At 32.4% G+C, this 24216-nt stretch overlaps 1 protein-coding gene across 4 annotated transcripts in view; it reads left to right on the top strand.

Annotated features, from left to right (window-relative positions):
- Positions 1 to 24216, top strand: part of side-IV (sidestep IV) — a 573009-nt gene that overhangs the window by 507560 nt on the left and 41233 nt on the right. For all 4 annotated transcript variants that reach the window (XM_076404299.1, XM_076404300.1, XM_076404298.1 and 1 more), the window contains 2 exons: positions 13001 to 13170; positions 16033 to 16156. In XM_076404299.1, the coding sequence (XP_076260414.1) occupies positions 13001 to 13170; positions 16033 to 16156 (294 nt within the window). The remainder of the gene's footprint in view (positions 1 to 13000; positions 13171 to 16032; positions 16157 to 24216) is intronic.

Below are 24216 nucleotides of genomic sequence, written 5' to 3'. Positions count from 1 at the left end.
AATTCACAGAGTCAATATCAATGAATAAAATATTTGGCATATATTGGAAAGCAAGATCAAAAGAGAATTAAGAGATTTACAAGAGCAGTTATGATAAAACAACTAAATCATACTGAAGAACCTAGAAAAGCTGATATAAGATATAACCTGTAGAATCACCATGAAGTACATTGAGAAGTTCTTAGAAAATATAGTTAGTAATCCTGAACTACATTCAAATGAATTCATTCAAATGTCAAATGAATTCATTCAAATGAAAAAATTATTGGCAATTCAAATGAAAATACTATAAATATAGGAGATCGGTTATCCTGTAGTTCATGTCGCGGTTTAAAATGGAAAGACGAACATCAGAAATCTGCTATAGTGGCGGTCAAGGTCCTCTCTCCTTAGAATATTTTATTTACATTTTGTATATATGGAGTCGTAAATATACAGCATGTATTCAAATGACGTCTCTCAGAACAAAGAAGTTAATATTTTGAATTCCATGTTTTGACTCCAGCAGTAATAATTTATCTATGTTCCATTTATTTTATATTATATATCATTTATTGTTTTAAATTTAAGGATTTTGTACAAATTTTTTACCTGGATACATTTAAAAAATGACACGATTCACTAAAACAAATAACATATTAATACTATGTGGGATAATAAGATAGTCTAATATCATAATTGATTTAAATCCTATGAAATGTATTATAGTTGTATAATTATAATTTATTTATTTAATTATTGCTTATGTTAAGTGTCTTTGTCGATTAAATTGATTGAATATATTCAACAATTCATATTTTGTAACAACGTTCATAAAATGTATTAATGAAAAAACATATAGCCAGAATGAATCGATAAATTAATCAATATCAGAATGATTTAAAATGCTTAATTGTCCTTGATCTTATTAATCGTCATAACAAATCATCATTTAAAGCAAACTAATTATAAAATTTTATGTTGTGACAGTTCTTCCTAATGTTAATGTTAAGATGATATGATAGTGATATGATTTCTAATTCTATGATAAAATATGATCACTTAAACTAAGTATCATAATATTGAAAAATAATTGAAAATATATTCACTTTTGAATTTAACTTTCAGAGAGAAAATATGATCAAAACCACCAGAGCACATAATTCAAAATAAATTCAAAAAAAACTCGAATTAATTTTTTTTATATATATTTTAAAGTCTCCTTTTACCAACTATGGGTTTATCTGGACTAGACCTACAGTTTAACGTGGGCTTCGAACCACGGTCCTCAGCATTAAAGCCTACCGACTGGCGAGTGACCAACTTTAAAAATCATCCCAGAAGACATCCGGTCTTACCCAGCCTGGTTACTGGCGTGACTGGGATCATTTTCCTTGTCGGATTTTACACTCTTGCCTAGAACATTCACAAATTTAAAACAATCACAAACTTAAATTTACGACCATGCCCCAGCAGGATCCGAACCCGCGGCTATCGCAACAGTGGGAGGACTGTCCCATCGTCTTTACCACTGCGCCACCAAATTCGGCTCAAATTAAATTAGAATAGAAATACGCATGTGCTAGACCAATTTATGTTAACTTATTGTATATTTTTATTTTGAATATTTATAATTCAATTGATTATCGATCAAATATGATTGGTAACATACATGGAGTTTCAGAACAGTAGAACAAGCACTTTTTGTATAAGTGCAGGTAACGCAACTTTAAAATAGAAGATTTTGTACCCATTCACTGTGAATAAGAATTAGGCTTTATCATTATCCTCAATTAAAGCAAGTGGATAAGAAATAGTAGATTAAAAAAATTATAAACGCAACTATATAATAAATTACAATAAATACTAATGAATTATAAATAACATATAGCATCTAAAATATATACTCAGCCACAAATGGTATTCTACCGAACTAATAAAAAGTATGAATATCAACCTGATCTTATCGAAAAACATTATATATTTGGTTTAAAAGTTCATATTCATATTCAAATATTTAGTTAAGAGTTTAATAAACTAAAAATATTAAATTTCAAACTGCGAAATATAACTACCCATTTTTCCAGTATTATTATGATTTACCGAACTGATTACCTCGAAACAGATAAATAAACCAAGCGCTAATTATGATTCATTAAGTTCTTCATATCTACATATATATGTATGGATATTGTAAAACTATGCGCATTTAGTTACATAGAGAATAAATACGGAATTTTACATCAACCGTACAAATATAATAATAACAATTCATTCCGTTCTGTAATTATTTATATTTATCTACATGGCATGTATTTTAATGTAGTTAATGAAACATAGATTGCATATTTACTAACATTATGGGAACCGTTAAAATAATATAGTTACATATTATAAATCGCAACTAGGTTGTATTCTACTATTTTGTTTACTAATGGTAACAATAATAATTAGTTCCCATAACACAGGATTTCGATGTGATCGTCACTAGTCATTTATATTTAAACAAAAATCAAACAACTAGTGTGATTATAAGATTATAAAAAACCGGTCAAGTATTAAAAGTATCCAATAACCTGGAGCATCATTGAAATAATAAATAAACTATAGTAAAAATTTAGAACTTGAACAATTAAAAACAAATTTAATGGGACTTAAATGGCTTCGAAAAGGATTATTCCTTTCCAAGGGTCACTGTAGTCATTCTAAAATCTTATTTGCATAAATGTTACTAAATGTAAAGATATGTAAACTAGAAAAGTAAGGACAACCTGCATCAGAATCAAACTAACCAAAAAGATAATAGAATGAAAATAAGGTGGTCTATTATTACAAATTAATACAAATATTGATAGAACAAAAATATCGCTAGGTTCGAATACTTGTTTTATCGACTGTCGAGTTACCTTAATTCTTCTTCAAACTTCCGCATCGATTTTCACTTGTCTCTGAAACATTCAATACTCGTTATCTGAGTACACAACAAATTTCACTTTCCTGTTCTCATCGTAATGTCATTTCTGTTTCACTGATTTGTAATATATTCTCATAATTTGATTTTGAAATTCCATTTGTAGTCATCTGTCATATCAGCACAACATATTCACTGTTATATCGTCGAACACAAACATCATTATACATATATGTGGTTTCGTTGCTTGCCAAATTCACTATGTTCTCTATATCTTCGTAAAGATTTTGATTTTGATAAATGCCAATTATCAATTAATATTGTCAGAGTCATCTTCCTTGAACAGCTTCTTCCTCAAGGCTCAATATATAATCGCATAACAACCGTCTTGATCGTATTTTGAGTATAATGCCACTTAAAATTCTTATAATTTTAAAAATAATTTCTAAAAAATATGTTCAGGTCATTGGTACAGGTCAATTGAAAAGCCACTATGTCCAATTTGTCCTTTGCTTTAAAGTAGGCCTCAGTTTCGGCGATCACATCTTCATTCGACGACAATTTCTTCCCAACGAGGCATTATTTTGAGATCTGAGAACAGGAAATAGTCGCTGGGGGGCATATCTGGAAAATACGGAGGATTAGAAAGCAATTGGAATCATGGATTTTTGCCATCGTTTTCACTGACTTGTAACACGGTGCACTGTCTTGGTGAAGCAGCACTTTCTTTTCGTCAAATGAGGCCGTTTTTCGGCGATTTTATCCTCCAAGCGGTCCAATAACGCTAGGTAATAGTCGCTGTTGATGATCCTTCCTTTTTCAAAGTAGTCCATGAAAATTATTCCATGCGTATCCCAAAATACAGATGTCATAACCTTGCCAGCCGACTATTGCGTTTTCCCACGCTTTGGAGCGGGTTCATCATGTTCAGTCTAGTCGGATGACTGTCGATTGGACTTTAGAGTGAAATGATGGAGCAATTGTCACATATCGAGGCAAAATCTCGGGTTTACTACGCTTGATTATCTTCAAACATTGCTCCGAATTATCAAATCGTCCTTGTTTTTGGTCAAAAGTGAGCTCGCGCGGCAATCACTTTACACAGCGCTTTCTCATACCCAAATATTCGTGAATGATATGATATACACATTCAGTTGATATCTTTAGAGTGTCTGCTATTTCACTCAGTTTTAATTTATGGTCATTCAAAATCATTTTGTGGATTTCTTAAATGTTTTCGTCGGTAAAAACCTCTTATGGGCCACTGCGTTCACCATCCTCGCTGCTCATTTCACCACGTCTAAACTTAGCATACCAATCCTTGATGATTGATTTTCCTGGAGCAGTATTCGGACACTCGGCATGAAGCCAAGTTTTTTCTTCAACTGTATTTTTTCCCTTCATAAAGCAATGTTTCATCAACACGCCAAATTCCTTTTTATCAATTTTTCACAATAACAAATGTTTACTCAAAATGCTATAATTTACAAATTAATGATCCGACAGCTGCTAGCTAAATTTATACACGCATCTTTTGAGAGTTAGGGCTGACTAAAGAACATATGGATTTAATTCTAGTAGCGCCAACTATGTGTTGATTAAACAGGCGATTACAATAGCATCCATCTAACAACTATGTCAACAAGATACCCTTCGAATGACTTCAATAAACTATATGATTCCCACTCAAGGCGCCGCCGAAAAAGTGTAACATACATCTCAGCATTTCCATCGTCCGATTCCGATACCATGTCCGCCTTGAATAGCAAAAGAGTCATCAGGTGACCTTTACCTAATTTATCAACAATGTCGTTCTGTATTTTCTTACACTGGGAAACTAAAACCTGTTGGAAACCAAAATTGGGAGCTGAATCCAAATCGTTCTCATCTGCTCAGAAGGAAAAATTAATCCGAACTTGTGTAATTGATACATTATGTTTGTATCAGTAGGAGAGTTTCACTTTCCCTCTGCTTTACTCTTTCACACAGATTTTCAACCACTGGCCGATCACTTGCCGAGATTCAGAATTTATTGGTAGCGTTTTATAAAACTCCCAAACCGAGAGATAAATAAGACAAGGTAATAACTCGGCATTATTGGTCTTACAGTAGATTTGCCATATTTAATGAAAGATTCATAATTCCCGGTTAAAAGTCGTTTTGGGCAAATCTTTCGATATTTAATTTTCCTGCCGCCTTTCCGTCCTTCCGCTCGCACGAACCCTCGGATCGTGGGGGATTTAAATCCGATTTTTCTCTTTCCGCCTCGGCATTATGCTAATCTCCGTCGGGGTTGTTAAAAAATACAGCCACTGGATGCGAGGCTCATCTTTTTCTTTTAATAATTTAACGGGAAACGGTGTTAGGTAGCGTCGGTCAGAGGGGACGATGGCAACAGGCCGGCGCTTTTTTCTGGTGTCGGTTGTTTCGTCGGAGAATTGCCGGAGCACAAAAAATTAATAACCAGAGAAAAAAATGTTTTTTTTTATAAAAAAAACACCTACAGGCGAATGGACAACTCAAACAACACGTCCGGAACACTCACTATGTATTCGTTGTTTGATATTTAAACTGACTGACTGACTTCTAACGAATTCGTTCACAAGAGTTAATAATTACAGACATTTTAATGTATAACATTATACAAAGGTACAAGAGCGGATTTTAATGTGTTTTAATTATTTCCCTCAATCGTGAAGCTGACCCAGCCAAAAGCACGATTAATTGTTTTTGTGTTTTGAAGTGATTATATTTATTAAAGACTCTACCTGACCGCTGATTGCTCTGACTCATTGTGGTTAAATGGACAGGAAGTGTATTATATACAATAGAATACACAGATCTTTTTATAGGCATAGAATATTTGTTTTATCGATTCTCTATATTAATAGTCCACTGTATTCAATACTGCATATGAGAATAAACCACGGGAATTATCTAGAGGATAAGCTAGTTTCTATAGCTAATTTATAGAATAGCTAATTTCTTCCCATTCAAAAGTCATTTATCGAGATAAGTTGTTACACAATACATTTATCAACACATCATACAGTACAAAGATATATTCCTTTATATTGAATTTAAATTAAACGATATGCCTCAACTGAGGTAGAATTTAATAGAAGATAGCAACTTGGATATCCTACCATCCAAATCCAGATACTGCTAAGTTATCCTTAACCGACTTATGACAATAGATTATAGAATCTTAATCCCTTCTCTTACAATATAACTCTTTGGCCACATTTAGAACCGAATTTAACTTCGCTCACTGCCTATCACTTCACCTGAGAAAACATATCTAAACTCCAACTTTTTTTATTCAACATAATTCCCTTCAAGGATGATACACTGATTATAGCGACCCTCCAACTCTTCGATGCCATTTTTCTAGTACGATTTGTCGTTTGCTTCAAAATGGGCCTCAGGTCCAGCAGTCGCCTCTTCATTCGACGAAAATTTCTTCCCAGCGAGAATTTTTTTGAGATCTGAGACCAGGAAATAGTGGCTGGGGGCAGATCTGGAGAATACGATAGATGAGAAAGCAATTCGAAGCCCAATTCATGGATTTTTTGACGTTTCACTGACTGGTGACACGATGCATTGTCTTAGCATACATATTGTAAACTTAACATACCAATCCTTGATGGTTGATTTTCCTGGGGCACTGTCCGGAAACTCAGTATCAAGGCAAGTTTTTGCTTCAACTGTATTTTTACCTTCAAATAGCAATATTTTATCAACACGCGATATTCCTTTTTATCCATTTTCTTCACAATAACAAAAGTTGCTTCACTCAAAATGCTATAATTCACAAACTAATGATACGATAGCTGTCAAATTTATACACGCATCTTTTGAGAGTTAGGGCTAACTAAAAAACATATGGATTTAATTCTAGTAGCGCCATATATGTGTCAGGCCGGGGACTTATATATATATGGTCGTATTGTCCATATACTATACATGTATCAACACATCCTACAATCGACATGGTACAACTGAGTCGGACCCTAATACAAGATATTAATTTGGATATCCTACTATCCAAATCCAGATCTTGCGAAGTTATACTTAACGGAGTTATGTTAAGAGAGTATGGTTTCTCATTGCTGTAGTTTTACATCTCTTAGAATATAACTTCCTGTTCATATTTAGGACCGAACTAACTGTCTATCAGACTTGTTTACCTGCGAAAACAAACCTAAACTCCGAATTAGATTCCTTAAAGTTCTTAATCCACATGATATCTGACTTCAAGTGTTGCTATCCAAATGCTTTTATACCTTTATAAATTTATATATACATATGTGTGTGTTTAGTCATGTCCCTTTTTACTCTGTTATATTTATATTATTACATTCTCTGAATGTTTATCATTGGCATCAAAAAATTCCACTTTTAAATCACTGAAACCTAAACTGAAAATTGGAATTGGGACTAAAAGTGTTTAAGAGATTTTTCTGGATACAACTGCTACGCTGCTCACAAAATTCTTTTAGAAGTTGAACGGGGTTTTCGACCAATAAGTCCTGCGCTGCATTATTTTTCACCTAACAGGACATTCTTTTTCATTGTCAACAAAATAATAGAATAACAGAAAATTCAAAATCTTTATATACACAACAAGGATTGTAATAATTACGAAAAATTAATAGAAAACTCATAAAAATAGAATAAATAAATTTAATAGATAAAGGTATTTCTTAAATTTTAAGTCCCTAAATATAAAATGTAACCCTCGCAGGGATGAAACTTAATTTTAATATACAGTACATTGAATTTTTAGTTACACTCCGCTTGGCAGTGGTTCAACCGGCGCTCTTATCAACTGTATATAATAACAGGCATATTATTCATTTAAAACTATAGCCGGATTATTCACCACTGAGAATTTTAAAATACTCATCTCGCCAAAGGGTAACATTTTCTCCGGATTATGTAGATCGAGTTATTTAAAATTCTAATTTTTACTATGTGTCGGCTTCCCCTTACACTGCGCACCCCCATATCCTGCAACTAACTGATCCAAAGCCAAAGCTGGACAAATTCACCAGACGGAATAAAAGCCAAGATATTTATAGATTTTTTCATGCTTTTCAAGGTAAATTTATTTTTATAAATTTCAAACACCAACTGATGATAAATGTTCTGCTTTGAGATAAGTTTTGAAATTTGTTGATATAAAGTTTCTGATATTTCAGGGCGAAATAAAAACCAGATTTACTCCTTTAAAAGAGCCGTCGGACAGGCAACGTCCAGGCTAATTTGCGAAGTTGCTAAAATATTCATATGGAAGTACCATGATAGAAGACAGCGGCATTGGTCAATCATTTCTTTTAATCGCTGATGATAAACAATTTCTTTCTAATTTCGCCAAACTCTGAACATCATCTTCTTTACTTCTTGTACTTATAACAATTTTCAAGGTTTTATATATACATATTTATATATATATATATATATATATATATATATATATATATATATATATATATAAAGGAATATAATAATTAAAGAAGTGGTATTACCTTTATATTGAGTTTCTTCTACTGAGTCAGTGTTCTGTTCATATATTTATTTATTAATTAACAAGGCGATAGAGATAGATTAATTCAAATTTATAATAGATATATTCCCAGGGAATTTTTTTTGTTTTGAAAGGATAGCATGCAAAATTTCAGAACAATGAACGTAACAGTAATTATTCTACAATAAATACACGGTGTATATATATGATTTTATAAATATATTCCATGTTAATTACAACAATAAAAAAAAGTTGTGCTAGAACTCAGAAATCTAAGTTTAAATTGCTCAATAAATGTATGATAAACTTCTTAAGCCACAGTAGAAGTATACTAATCAAATCCTTATTCAAAATTTTATATCAGTAAATTCAACATATTTCTAAGCTGCTGTGAGATGCTTATGTCTTACTATTCCATTTCAGCAACAAAAAATAGTAAGTTCCTCGCATGTTAACATTATTATTTAAATAGATTTGGAACAGTTGAGTATCATGTTTTGAGTTCTTAAGAGTATGCTGCACACCAAAAAAAAATGTATTAATAATTGTTGAATCATCACTAGAGATAAATGTTCACTTTACCCAACTTCTTCTGCTTCTTATCCTAAATCCTAAATTTATCCTAAATTAAAAAGGAATGTGTGATAAAAAAGGGTTTGCTGTTTTTCCGATTTTCGAAAAAAAAGTAAAGTTAAGTTTTATTAATGGAGATAACATGATATCCAAACTCCAATTTGTCTTTCCTAAGATGCTCCAAATACTATTGAAAACCCCGTACTTGAATGTGTTTTTGGTATTGAAACATTTTTAAATATTCTTCGCGTGTTTTTAATCTAAGAATAATGCTAATTAAATAAGGAAAGGTTTTATTCTAACAATAGTCTCATTTCTATCAATAAATCAACAAAAGGCTCTGAAAAACTTTGAACAGTTTTTGCTGACGACTTTGAAATATCGAAATAAGTTTAAAAAATTAATTTGTACACGTATTTAAAAAAACGTAATAACTTTTTTTTATTTATTTTAAATCAATTTCTTGATCAATAATTACAATCAATTATTTTGATAATTCGAAGAAAAACACATGCTGGTGTAACCCTCGTACTCGAACAATAAAACTTGATCAACTTTTACTATTTATTCCGTGAATATTCGAAAGACTTAATCCATTGAGCTACGGCTAGCTTCCAATAAAAGCTCTAATACGGCTGAAAGCAATCTGGCACGAGAATAATTACAAGCGAGAACTTTGCGGCCTGCAAAAAGGAATCGTTCTTTTAAAGGAATCCATATGAGCTATTCATTCTCTGAGATTTAGCAGCGTGGAGCTTTTCAGTTCGAAAACTCTAATCGCTATACAAAACGCCAATTAGTAACAGTGAGGGGGAACTATGAAAGTTGGGGCTACATTCCCTCCACCTTATGGAATTATCGTTGCACCGACGGTACGTTTCCTGCGTTCGCCCGACTCCTAAGCCGGTTGGCGGTAAAATACGACACCGCAGGATTTCGGGAATCTGCTGCTTATATTTAACAACGGGCCCGTTCATAATTTCGCTTTATGTAATTGGATTTTTCGTGGGCAGAAAGATGCAAACCAGATAAGAATGAACGGTTGCAATAAATTCCTGTGATATCGTTTCTATTAACTTGTATAAACAAACCTACAACGAAAATTTCATCCCGGGTTTCTTCATTTCTTCATAAACCAATATTCCATCTCTCTTTATTGCTTGTTTTCTAACTTAGTAAAAATACAGAGAAAATTTCCTTTAAAGATCTCTTTACATTATTATTTAAATAGATTTTTCCAGGAAGGAACGCTATAAAAATAAAAACAGAAAGTTTTACAATAAATGTTTTAGAATATTACAAAACCAGTAGCGCCATTGCTAAAATGAAAAATTGGTTTTTTAATAATTTTAATTAATTCTTTTGTCAATAAGGTTTCTTGTTCGCTATGAGATTAAAATTTAATAATTTTATTTTTCGAATAATATTGTGATATATAACAATAATATATATAAAACGTGAAAAATATTAGGTCAACTTATTCTTACATTTCATTGTTGGAAGCATAGCTACTCAAAGTCAATTACAACATTTTACTGAAATGGAAGAGTCGGATATCGTGTTTTGAGTTCTTCAGATTATGCTGCACACCAAAATAAATGTATTAGTAATAGTTGATAAGAATTTTCAAAAAATATATCTACACCAGAAACAGATTCAAATGCATCTCTTTCGGCAGCTTTTGAAGAATTTTAGAATAGCATTTTAATTTTAGCCATTGTATCATCACTGGAGATAAATGTTCACTTTACTAAACTTCTGCTTATCCTAAATTAAAAAAGGAAGCCTACAAGATATTTGAAACCACAAAAAATATATCTGCGTCAAAAACTGGTAAACCACCAAAGTCATATTATTATTATAACCTATTATAATTTTTTGTAAAAGTGAAGTTTCGTGTGAAGAAAACTAGAAAACAACGAATGGCGATCATTATTTAATAAAAGTATGACCCATTACAAAATTTGCCTTAGCTGTTAGACTTTTAGTTCGAAAGTCAAAGAATATAGTATGGAATAAAATAATATTTAAAACTAAAAATTGCATTTTTTATTCAACAATATGACTTCTCAAACATTCTAGTGCGTATGTATCTTATCGTATGTAGATCAAGCGAATAAATCTATCTTGATCACATTTTCATCTAAAAAAGGCATTTATTGAGAAAAATTGGTCATTCTATTTCTGATTGATCTTCTATGACTTTTATTTCATCTTTCTAACAACATGATGGTACGGTTGTTGAAAGAATAGTTTGGCAACGATTGAATAATTCATTTCACATGAAGAACATTGTCTTAGAAACGGTGTGCCACCCAAGTCATGCTGCATCAATCTGAACAAGTGCGAGTGTGTCAATTCGAGCTCCCAGAGTGTTCATAATTCTAAAACCTGTGGCAGAATGATATCATATAAGAACATAACTTCGTCTGTTACTCGATATTGTTGGATATATGTTCCAACAAATTTGTTCAGTTAACTCCTTTTGGATCTGAGCATCCTAAGCTCTCTGAAAGTTGTACGAAAATATGTACTAAATTTTCGTCCAATTACAAAGTCTTGCAATTCATTGTCTTCAAATATGATTGGCCCTCCAAGGCGTTCTCTATCATTGATATTTGAAACCGAAACCAAAAAACGGGATATGATGGACCAGCATCACCATAAATTTATTGAAATCAAACAACCAATCAATAGATATCGCTGGTCAAAATATACCGAAGCAGCTAATACATCAAATGTTTAATCTAAAAAAGGAATATTTGCAGGCTTGGTTAGCATAGTGGTCAAGGCGATACAGTTGCGAATTCGAATCTTGCTGAGGCATGGATGTACTTTATGTTTGTAAGTTGTGATTGTAATTGTGGATGTCTTATGCAATATATGCAATAATATATATGTCAATAATAAAGTTTTGGAAAATCTGTATTTAAATTAATGATTGTAAAAACATTACCCATATACATTACACAGATAACAATATACATTTCCAAATTTTAAAATATAAATTGGCTATTTGTGTTCGTTATTCTTTTAATATACATGCTAAATTAAAATATCAATTTGAAAACGGTTCTAATCATTATTCTATTGTTTTAATATACAAACATGGATTACCTGATTTACTATTCCATACTCATGTCTATAACATAAAATAATAAATTTATGTTAATAAATTTAATGTTCTGAAGTTGTTACAGTTCTGAAAATAATCTTAGTTATACTTACTTTGTTATAATATTCGGTATTGAGAGTTAATGGAAGTTATATTTAATGAAGTGATATTTTCAAAATGTTAGTATTAGTTCTTGAGATAGTTTGCAGATATTTTAATATGTTTTAGTATACAGATACTTATTATTTTAATTAATGTTAGTACATTTCGGGTGTTATGTTGAAAATAATGCAAAAATAAGTTTCAGTAACATACAATTTTTCAATCAGTCCTTTTACTCTATTATGGGCATGATTAATTTAAAACATTGTGGTTGAATTTCGATCACAGTGCGAACACTAGTAGTAATTAATAATTGAAATTAACTTCAAAAAATATAATTAAAGAATGTAGATTATTGTTTTCATAGTAGATATTGTATCTAACATTGTTAATGAAGAAGGGCATTATTTTTTAAATAAGTTTTTCTTCATCACATATCAGCTTAGAAGGACTGGCAAAAATATAAGCAGAAAATTCTTTTTTCGCAAGGATTTCGTAAACCTAACAATAACAGAATCAGAATCACCAGTAAACCACGAACGAGAACGTTGATGTTATCTTTTGGTTCGGATAACACAAAACTAACACTCGCATTTGGACCCGGTCCTTCTGGCTCCCGTATTATTTTCCTTTTATTATTATTATTTTTTGCTTTGATATTTATCCGTTCGCCTAAAGAAAATAAGGGCGCCCGAATCAATATTTTCCCACGGGGGACGCCGGCCTTGTTTATCCCGATATCCGACCGATTTTGTCCGGTTTACTGATGCGGCACCGTGTCCATTTGCAGACGCTCCCGTTTGTATCCAGGAGCGCGAGGAGGTATACGGCGCTCTGAAGCAGGAGACTGTGAATTTGAGGTGCGAAGTGGACGCTAATCCGCCGGTAGCGACCTTTCACTGGACCTTCAACAACAGTGGCGATCAGACGGATGTTCCGTCCGAAAAATACACCACCGAGGTAAGTTTTTTTAATTAATTTAATACTACACAAACTCGTCTCCTAGAGCAGGAGTAGCCAACTTTTCCTTACATAACAGGTCAATTGAAAAGTTCCCATCCTACTATAGTAAAACACATTTGGCAAAATTGGTTTTTTTGATTCAACATCCCTTCCCTTCAAGGGTGATACACTGACTAACAGTTTTCGATACCATTTTTACAGTACGATTTGTCCTTTGCTTCAAAAGATGCCTCAGTTTCGGCGATCACCTCTTCGTTCGACGAAAATTTCTTCCTAGCGAGCATTCTTTTGAGATCTAAGAACAGGAAATAGTCGCTGGGGGGCAGATCTGGGGAACACGGTGGATGACGCAATTCGAAACCCAATTCATGGATTTTTGCCATCGTATAAATAAAAATAATGAAATATAAATATATAGATAAAAAATAATTAAATGTGGATATAAAAATGGCTGCAATCTAATTGAAAACATAACATATCTCGTGGCAAATATAATCAAAATTATCTAAAGCGCATTTTCCCTTTTTCATATTTGTTTAGTGATATCAATTCAAATAAGATGTATTAACGTTTCGATTTTTTTTCTGAAAGTCTGTGTCTGTTAATATTTTACCTAATTGTTCAACACAGTGTATAGACACAAGATATAATTATCTTTACAATGTTATTGTGAAATTTATGGAACAGATAATTAAAACAGTTCAATAATATCATATGATACATCAGAACGGAGAAAACATTTCCTCGGTTTCGCTTATTTAAGTAAAACTTCTATATGTATTCTATGGTTCATACACTGTGTTTCAACAGAAGGTGTATTTCAGCGAGGTTTCGGTAGATAACTAAAATATATGTTTAAAACTATTTTTATTATTTAAAAGTTTTCGAGATATAAGTTCATGAAGAAAATAAATTTATAGACCTAGATTTTTCGACATTTTTCAATACTTTTTTATCAGCTTTAATGTGTAAGTTGATATTTGTCTGTATCTACTAATGTTTTAAATAATGTTCGACTTAGTTCATCCAATGATAAGCTGTTCCCTTACTTTCAGCTCTTTCACTCACGGGCTATTACATACGCCTCCAGGATTTGGTCCTCTTCAGTTAGTGAATGATGTGATATCCATCCAGTAACTGGCTGCAGAGTCTGGCCTAGTATTTTCTAAATCTTCCTTTGATTCGTTATTTGAAGTCAGTATTGCGTACACATCAAGGCGCCTACACAGCTACCTTGTTTCGAAATATATATGGCATATGACAGATGGTTATATAATCATATGATTGATTTTAGTACTTGAGTTTAAATCGTAATCTTATTATCAGCATTGTCAACTTATGGGGAACATAAAATAGGAGTATTTTGACATCTCATTACAAATATAATATTGATAGTCCGGGTTGGAACACTACTCCATGCCCTCCAACTACCCACGTAATTATTTCAACGTTTTTTTCTATCTAAAAACTGTTGTCTCTCTAATAACAACAAGAGAATGAATAAAAAAAACTGTGCAGTAGTATCAATCAAAATGCTTGCAAAAATGTATGGAAAAAATGTAACATTAGAATTCGTATCATTACACTTTATTCCATATTACGAAACAATTTATTAGAATAATTAATATTATTTTAACTGTCAGTCTTGGTCTTGGTGTTGTGTTGTCTTGGTCAGTAGAATAGATAAAAGGGACATATATATCAGCTAATTTATTCGACATGGTTTGGTCCAGTATTTAATAGACTCTATTTCCCTCAATTCAGAACATTCGTCCTTTTTTTACTTGAACATGTATAACATTAATATCTCTACATTTGCTTTGAAATGAAATGTTCATGCCACATTTTGTCTAAGGATTGTACTACCTCTGAGATAACTGCAAACCATTTTCTTTGCTTTCTATGAATCTTTTTTGATATCTGGATATAACTGATTGTTCTCGTTACTTATATTCTATCAACGATTTTGACTTGTTTGCTAATAGAGAAATACGTTTGCAGTATTTAAGGTCATTCAGTTGTTTAATTCTAATTTAGACTTAGTATCAGCTGGCACGCTTTATTAAAGTTTTTGCTAAGCGATTATAGCATTTCTACAGTGATTCTTGGATTTCGATTCATTATTATCTTCTTGCTTAGTTCTTTTGAGGTACCTTTATTATGATATCACTTTTAATTAGGACGTAATTTGTCTGTAACTAGTTGGAGGCTTTTCCTTCATCTGTGCTCTGTCTCATAACTCATTGTTGTTTCTAGGCTATCCAATTATCTTAGTTGTTAATTCAAAGTTAGTAATCGGACTGTATATTTGATGAGAGCTCGTGCAAAGCTCGTATAAATTTTTGGAATACTCGTCTAATCTTTTCGGTTTTACTATTAAGTACGACTTTGTTTGTGTAGGTTCCCTGTTAAATATTACAGCTTTTGATTGACCACATATTTGTACGCTGCTCTTTGAATGTTGCTCGTTGAGCTGCTTCGTCGTTTTGAGGCTAGTTTCGAACTTGATGCTGCTATATGAACTCTTACACTTATATAATAAAGAAGTAAGTTTAAATTTCATTTAAATCTGAACATCCGAAATAAACTCGCTTTGTTCCAAGATGGAGCGGAATTTTTTCTTGGATATTCACGAAGAACTATAATAGGCCAATTAAATTAACTACAGCGAGGAGACAGAGAATAATGGTAGATAATTAAATGTATTTTATCCGGGACTAATGTAATTCATTAGGATCCATCCGTAGAGAAGGCTACGAACAGAAAAAGACGGAAAGGATCGAGGCTGACTTTCTCCCGAAGAAAAAAAAGATAATTGGTCGCGATAAAGGACTGAAATAGAAACGTCTCTCTTTGCAGGTGACCTCTTCGCTACTCAACTACACGCCGAACACGGACCTGGACTACGGGACGCTTCTTTGTTATGGCGAAAACGAGATCGGTCGACAAAAGGAGCCATGCATTTTTCAGGTTGTTATTGCTGGTAAGTAAATAAACTGAATTTTTATATTTTATAAGATTCTTCAATACGTTTTACGTTCAATACTAGTTTCACCACTTTATTTTTCAATAGGCAAAAGTGTTTAAGTATTTAACGCAATCATTTAATAAATAAAAACATTTATACGAAGTTCAAGTTCCTTCACTTCACTTTTCTTCTAGAGTCACATATTTAATTTATCGCTCCTATGACTATTTTATACCCGCCACCCCAAGTAACACTTTCACGTCAAATATCTGTTCTGTATTTAAACCGAACATAATAGGGCACCCTTCTGTATTGACTCATAACTATCAATAATCAAAACGAGGCACGTACCGAACAAATCCTCTTGTTCCATTTAGGGAACGTGTTTTCTATCTAAAATAACAACACTATAAATATGAAGGAAGATCGAACCGATGTATAATACAACATGCATTATTAGAGAACGACACGAACAGAGGGAATGTTATAAAATATAATCGCTCCTTTTTGTTGGCGCCGATGTGATTGGACACTTGAAATGTTAATAATTCTGTGTGTTCTGGGTATGGTTTTTATACTCTAAAGTCTCCTTTTTTACAACAAGGGTTTATTTAGACAGGACCTAGAGTTTAACGTGGGCTCCGAACCACGCTCCTCGGCATTAAACCTACCGACTGGCGAGTGACTAACTTAGAAATCATCCCACAAGACATCCGGTCTTACCCAGCCTGGTTACTGGCGTGTCTTATCTAAGAACAATCACAAACATAAATTTACGACCAAACACTGCAGTATTCGAACCCACGACTATCGCAATAGTAGGAGGACCGTCCTATCGCCTTTACCATTGCGCCAACCAAGCCGGCGGTTGAGTATGGTGTTGGTTAGTTATGTGCGCACTGTTTCCCTACCGGTGGATATAGACAAACTGGCAAAAGCTCATTGTTAAGACACATATTGCTCAAACTAACAACACAGCTCTGTAATAAAAAACGTATTAAGTATTTTCAACAATTTCTACGTATATTGAAAACGAAGATAACATAGAAAAAAATTCGTGACGCCAGGGTTTTTTGAAAATCATTTAAGATCGAATACGAAACAGTAAAATGGCCTGTTTTTATAAGGAATTCATCAAACAGAAGCCTTAAAGCTTCACAAGATTGATTTTATGCTCCCATTCCTATAGGTCATTTCTTATGCCTCAAAGAAACCTATAGGAACTTGTTGTTGTGTAAGTTGGTGAAAAAAAACGTCATCTAAGAAACACAGGTACCTCCACATAAAGTTCTTCTACCACCACTGCACATATAGTTGGAATTGATGAAGCAATTTGTAAAATCACTTCCCTAGAAGGCGTATTATATTGTATTATTAAACGGATACTTTCAAAGTTTCCAGGCCACTCAAAAGCAAAGGTGAAAGAAGGTGATTTCATCGGACTAGACATTAGATGTCTAGTCCACAACATTATGTCCCACAATTCACCACGATCATGATACATTCTTAAAAATAAAAGTAGATTGCTTTGATTTGTTTAGTAAACATAAAAAATAATATTTTTCAAATATATTCTCATTTATTTCAATATAATAACTCGTCTAATATATTTACCCACTTTGTCAAGAATCGAGTAGTCCTATGACAAAAAGGAAGTCATTATCGAACGAAAAAAAATCTAGACAGGCAAATTATGATTATATACTTATGAGCCTAAAAATAAACAGAAATCAAGCCTTTCTGGGTCTTACAAGACAAGCCAAATCCAGCACAAATTGTTCACGAAAGAAACTACTGGAAGCAAACGACAGTAAGGAAAAAACAACGTAGGACGGTCAATTCTGAATTATCTATTAACATTTGTTTGTGTCATTCTATATACCCACAATTTAAGCAATTAAATATCCCCGCAAATAATAGATTTTTGACCGTCCAGAATATCGAGTTGATGAGTCATTCACCATACAGTCCTGATTTGGCACAATTCCGAAATATCCTATTTATACGATAGTTGCCTATTATGCATAGAAAAGTGTGTTGATCTTCAAAAACAAAAACAATACATTCACTTTCGATCATTAAGGTTTGTTTCTTTTATTATTAGGTCAGAAATATATACAGTGGACGGCCAAATTATTAGTGAAAATATTGAGATTATTTAATTCTACAGTTTAATTGAATTTCTGTAACATACGATTATTTGGGGGTCTCATATATTGTATAATTGTACCTGTAATCTACTAAGATCATAAAAAGTACAAAAATATATAAAACAGTTTAATAATATTCGTTGTACAGTCATTAAATTGAATTAATTAATACTACCACTTGAACGATCTCTTAGACTCCTTGACGTTATATTTTCCTAAAACCACGTTTACATGGAATGAAGAGAAGAAATGTGTTGAAGAAATGTGACATGAAATTTGTTGTGGGTGAAAGAAAATACATTAAATTCATTTTAAAAAAAAAGTCGTTCATTCAGTTTTTAAATAAAATAATTTTTAATTTCCATTTTCGAAATTTTATATTTAATTTTCACAAATTTATTGAACCTGGCCTAGCCTAACAAAATCTTACACATATCCTTACATATCTTACACAAAACATATCCACGTCATTTTTCAATTTCTATTATATACCACAGTAGTGCTGTTATTAAAATAACATACATCTCAAAAATAAATGACGACGCACCCTATATACTATCATCCGAAAACGAAACAATTTCAGCTCGATATGTGGTGCGTAATAAAAATATATTTTCATTAAGTATATAAAAGAAATATCCCTAGCGTCGAGACGTAAACAAAAAATATTTCATATCTTATTATTTCTAATGCCATAGATATGTCCTTTCGGTATTCAGTAATTCGGGATATGAGTCCAATATCACATAAATAATTATATTTATTAAGACAAAAATCCAATATACATTTTCTGTCCGTGTAAGTCTAATGTGATTTAGCTTTATATTTAATTTCCATAAATTACTTTAGTAATGTAATAAAGGATGTTTTTAAAAGATTGTAGATCTATAAATATATATATATATATATATATATATATATATATATATATATATATATATATATATATATATATAATATATAAATTAATTTGCTGAGGACAGAAGTTAAAATTTGACGTATTAAATCTAATTCTTCTTCTAAATTTCTAAATTATAAAAAACCATAGGCAGAAAGGATCGATCGAAATGTCTTCACACCAAACAGAATCGCCAAATCACAACATAATTTAACTGTTACATGGAGTTAGTAGATATGGATAAAGTGAGAAATAGATCATTGACGAGATTGGGGGATGTTGAAGAATGTGACAACATTCCGTTGGAAACTATTCAAACACTCTACGAATCTATTCCACGAAAAATTGCATCAAATGGACCAAATGTCCATCTCCTGTATTTCTACTTCCGATATCGCCGATAATAGTTTCGGTGATCATTTATTTATCACAAGACAAATGTCCAATTATCGTTAAAAAAAGGGAGGCCGCTTTTAAACGAACCCGAATGTGCTTTAACATCGGAGCGATTCAATTAGAAATCCCACCGCCGCCGGAAACCGAGATATATTCCCGATGGTTCGGGAACGCTGCTCGGTATTCAGATGGGGTCGTTCTGGTCGGCTATCGGCCCGTTCTCCCCCAACGATCCAATCGATCAGCATTAAGTTTCTGTCTCGCGAGAGCCGGCAGAACCGTTGTTTTTATTAATCGGAACACAGTAATCTTTGTCGGGAACGGTGGAGCGGCGAGGGTAGGTGAGAGGCGACGGTGGTTGCGATCCCCCCTTCCTCCACCGGTCCCGCGGCGCCGTGATACGAATCTAAATGTCGCGTCCGCACCTAATCTCGGCGAAATAAATGCGGACGGCGATATTGCCGGTCACGAACCGGTCCGAATTTAACGCTATTTTGAATATCCCGATGCTCGCGATGGCGCTTTTTATTTTATTTTTGTTGATCCTCTGTGACACCCTTCGGCCGATGGCGTGGGATTTTGCTTCGGGTCTTTTTTTTCAATCGCGTCTCCCACTATTACCAATTTCGTTTTTTTCTATTGAACGTGGCAAGGTGAGCCAGAAAATCCAGAATCCAGAAGAGCCAGAATCTCCAATTCATGAAGCCCTTCGAAATAGTGTAATTTACTAGCAACTCCTAATATCAATCATATGCTGCGGTTTCGCTACAATGCTTAGATGTCAGTTGGAGAAGTTAAACGGCATATTGCACCAATCTTTAGCACTAGAGATGTCGAAAAATATCGATATATCAGCGAATATATATATATATATATATATATATATATATATATATATATATATATATATATATATATATCTTTCAGTCTTTATCCCTATATGGCGAAACCCCACTAAATAATATAACTTGCCATAGTAGTTTTACATCACTGGTCAAAAACCTCAATGGTTTAATGTTCAAATGATATAATTATTAGTCAGCTGTAACTATAAAAATGTATATAGCGACAACGGTATTATCAACATTAACATTTATTTTGTTGGTATATATAACGTCTTATTAATAATATAAAATAATTAAATGTTTAAAGAACACCAGCACTCGGATTATTATATAAACGTTTGTGGTATATTCTAAGTATTATAAATTTCTAGTGGCTAGATGTTATACTTACCGTTAGAACAATTTATACTTTGTTAAATAATAATAGTTAGAATATCAAGCAAAAGGAATTTGATATGATGTTTTCCTTCATATCTATATAGTTCAATCTTATTCATTTTTATTACTTAACCTTACCTTGAACAAATAAATATTCCTCCTCAGTATTTCAATGAAATGAATACAATGAATAAAATACAAGTTTACAGTTATACAAAACGATATCTTTAAATAGATTAATACGTCCCAATTTATATTTGATGCTCTTTCTTCGAATGTTCAATGGCGAATAAAAAGTTATGGATCAAGATGCTATACAAAATTTGCCTATCTACAGCTTAATTCGCTAGCGTTTACAGGAACCAAAAACCTATCCATCAGGGACTCATCTCTACAAGAGAATTGTAGGGTTCATTTCCAGAGTCCTAAGATTTTAAAATTAAGAGTAGTTTCTTGCTATTAGTTTTCTTATTGTCATATATATATATATATTGTACTGTAGGTTCAAAACATGGTTTTTCGTAACAAAACCTAAGATATTAAATCAAAGAGATTGCGTGAATAGAAAAACGAACGTCGAAGAACTTCTTAACCTGCTGCTTAACAGCAGTAGACGCCAAGAGAATTGAAAAAAACAAAAACCCTTTAAGCTAATATGGTTATGTGTAAAAACCGTGCCATGATTAAAACTCTGCACAGTGTACCATCCATCAAATCATAATTAAATTTAATTGAATTAAAATCATTGTGGACTTATGATCTTGAACTCCCATATTGTACCACACAAAACAATAGAAATATTATACGAAAACGCGAGAACTAAGGTACTGCGAAACCTTGCTGATGCTCCCTGGTACATTCGTAATAACAATCTGCATCATGGATCTGAAGACAAAAACTGCCGATAACGCTATTAAGGACTATGCCCAAAGACATGAACAGAAACTCCATCAGTACATCAATGTTAAAGTTCTCCAGTTCCTAGATAGTGATGGCTCAGTCAGAAGATTAATGGAGAGCAAAAGCATTTGATTTATAATTTTGTATCTAACAAATATCTTTATAGTGTGATTACCGCATTGCTATAATAAATAATAATAATAATAATAATAGATGTGGAATGTGCATTTTTTATGAAAATCTTGACTGAAATCCAATTGTGCTAAAGAACCTTTTGAAAAAGATTTTAAAACAATTGTGTTATTATTTTAAAGGTTTGTTCTGATAGTATTAAACACTACGTTACTTTTGATTAAAATAATCACATATTGCTTATTTAGACATAATTTTAAACTTAAAGAAAAGTTAGAATTAAATTAGTTATTTACCTAAAACATTTCGTATATTTTCGACCATACATTTTGTATCATATATTCTCAATAGCATAAATTAATGTTCTATATTAAAGTTTAACTTCTGGACCTAATCCGTTATCCTGGACCTAACACCGTTATTGATTTTCGGTTATGTATTTATTTCGCACAACAATTTACGGAAATTCGAACAAACTGTGCCATAATATGGGACAAGTGACTTTGGCAGATCGTCATCCCGGACCGGGCCGAGGTTCTTTATCAAAGCCCGCATAATCCTGAATAATGGGTAATGTGAAAAGGGACGCGACCCTTTGCCTTTTCGCTATATTTATCGACAACCACTTAACGCAAAATACCATAAATCTATTTGTGCCGACCTCCCCAGGAATCTACGATATCCCTTCGTCGAAAAATCGAACGGTTTATCATATCAACATGGTTCATAACCAGTCGAAAAAGATAATGGAGTTTGGTCTGCATCGCAGTTAAACAATTTTTATGATAAGACGAGTATATCAGATACGTTTTGTTTCAATGGAACTTAAACGACTCTAACAGATTCAGATAGAGTGAATTGAAAAAAATAACATTTAATTTAAATTCTTTTACAGTCTAATGTTGACTTTGGTTATAAAGGGCCTGGCGATAACGACCCTTTCATGAATCTTAGTTCTCGCCATACTGTTTTTATCGAAACAGGTTGTTGGTTTCTTCTGTTACTTTTACCTTGCTAATTTTATATTGTCTGGACACAGTCCCTCTTAATATTCGTCAGTCTCTGCTAATTAACTCAGAGTTTGTATTTAGCTTAGCTTATAGTTTATTTATTTATAAAGTATTCATAAAATATTGTTAAATTTCCGATTCTATAAATATGATTGTAGAAATGGTTAGATGGCTTTTTAGGCGTCTATAGAATGTATTTTAAAAGCATATTTGGAAAAATATTACGAATGGAATGATTTTTAAGCTGTTTTCTGGAATAGAAACAATATACATGAGCAGTATTTGGGATTTTAGCTTGATGAATTTTAGCCAAACACGTCCTTCGGTGATATATAGTTGTAATAGTAAAATAATAGTAAATAGTTGTATGAAGACAAATAAGATACTTGTCAATAAAACAAAACAAAAAGACACTATATGATAGCATGTTGTTGAGAGAAATCTGATCTATAGAAAGTAGATAGAAGGAAAGATGTTTCAAATAATCTCCTAAAATATTGCTATAATTAACAGAGGATTTTAAGAAAACGTTCTCTTCTGTTCATTAACAACAACCTAACCTTCAATCGCATTCTTTTTTCCTCTTGTTCGAGTTAGTGTCCTTCACAACTCATCTGATACTATCTGATAATCACTTCTATTGAAATTAATACAGTTCAGTCATGAATTGAATACAAACTGTTGCTATAAAAGTAAATATACGACCAAGGGCTTTTACAACATATTAAATTTTGCAATGTTGCTTAATGAAAAACATTCTTGCTCTTTGTGTTCATCAGGAATTGTACGTGTCACGATTGCAAGTCCAAGATTGTTTTTTTTTTCAATCTTTTCGTAATTATCTGGGAATTTTGCGACTTTTCCCTTCTATATTTGTTGTGATAATTCCGTAGCGTACATTGTATTGGCATGACATTGGGCAGTATCTCGTCAAGGAGGTACGTACATACGTTAATTTGCGTAGAATGTGCCGAGAAGTATTGGGATTTCGTCTATTTCATCTTAATCGTAGTTTTTATAAATCATTCAATAGAGCATTCCAAGATATCGACACGGTTTAAAGTCATTATAATTGAGTATCCGAGTTTATTGAAGCAAAAATTACCTCATGGGTGTTTTTCACAAAAAAAACTCTTTCAGGTAGTTGAAGTGGCCTGTTGTTTTAAACGTCCTTATAACGTCAAATTATGAGCGCAATCGTGCCCAATTCAAACAATTCAAGATTCAGAGAAAGCAAACAATCAAGTAGCTTTCCCAGCGTCTTCTAACTTTAATTATTTTACGAAAATCTAGCTAAGAGTTTAATATATCTCATGGCACAAACATTTTCTGCCCATTTTTTCTCTCTTTTAATTGTTGTCACATT

This window comes from Rhynchophorus ferrugineus, unplaced genomic scaffold (genome assembly GCF_030347505.1).
Source record: "Rhynchophorus ferrugineus isolate W39M unplaced genomic scaffold, kcgeb_rfMv2 rfM4, whole genome shotgun sequence".
Taxonomy (NCBI): domain Eukaryota; kingdom Metazoa; phylum Arthropoda; class Insecta; order Coleoptera; family Curculionidae; genus Rhynchophorus; species Rhynchophorus ferrugineus.
This window is presented reverse-complemented; position numbering and strand designations above follow the sequence as displayed.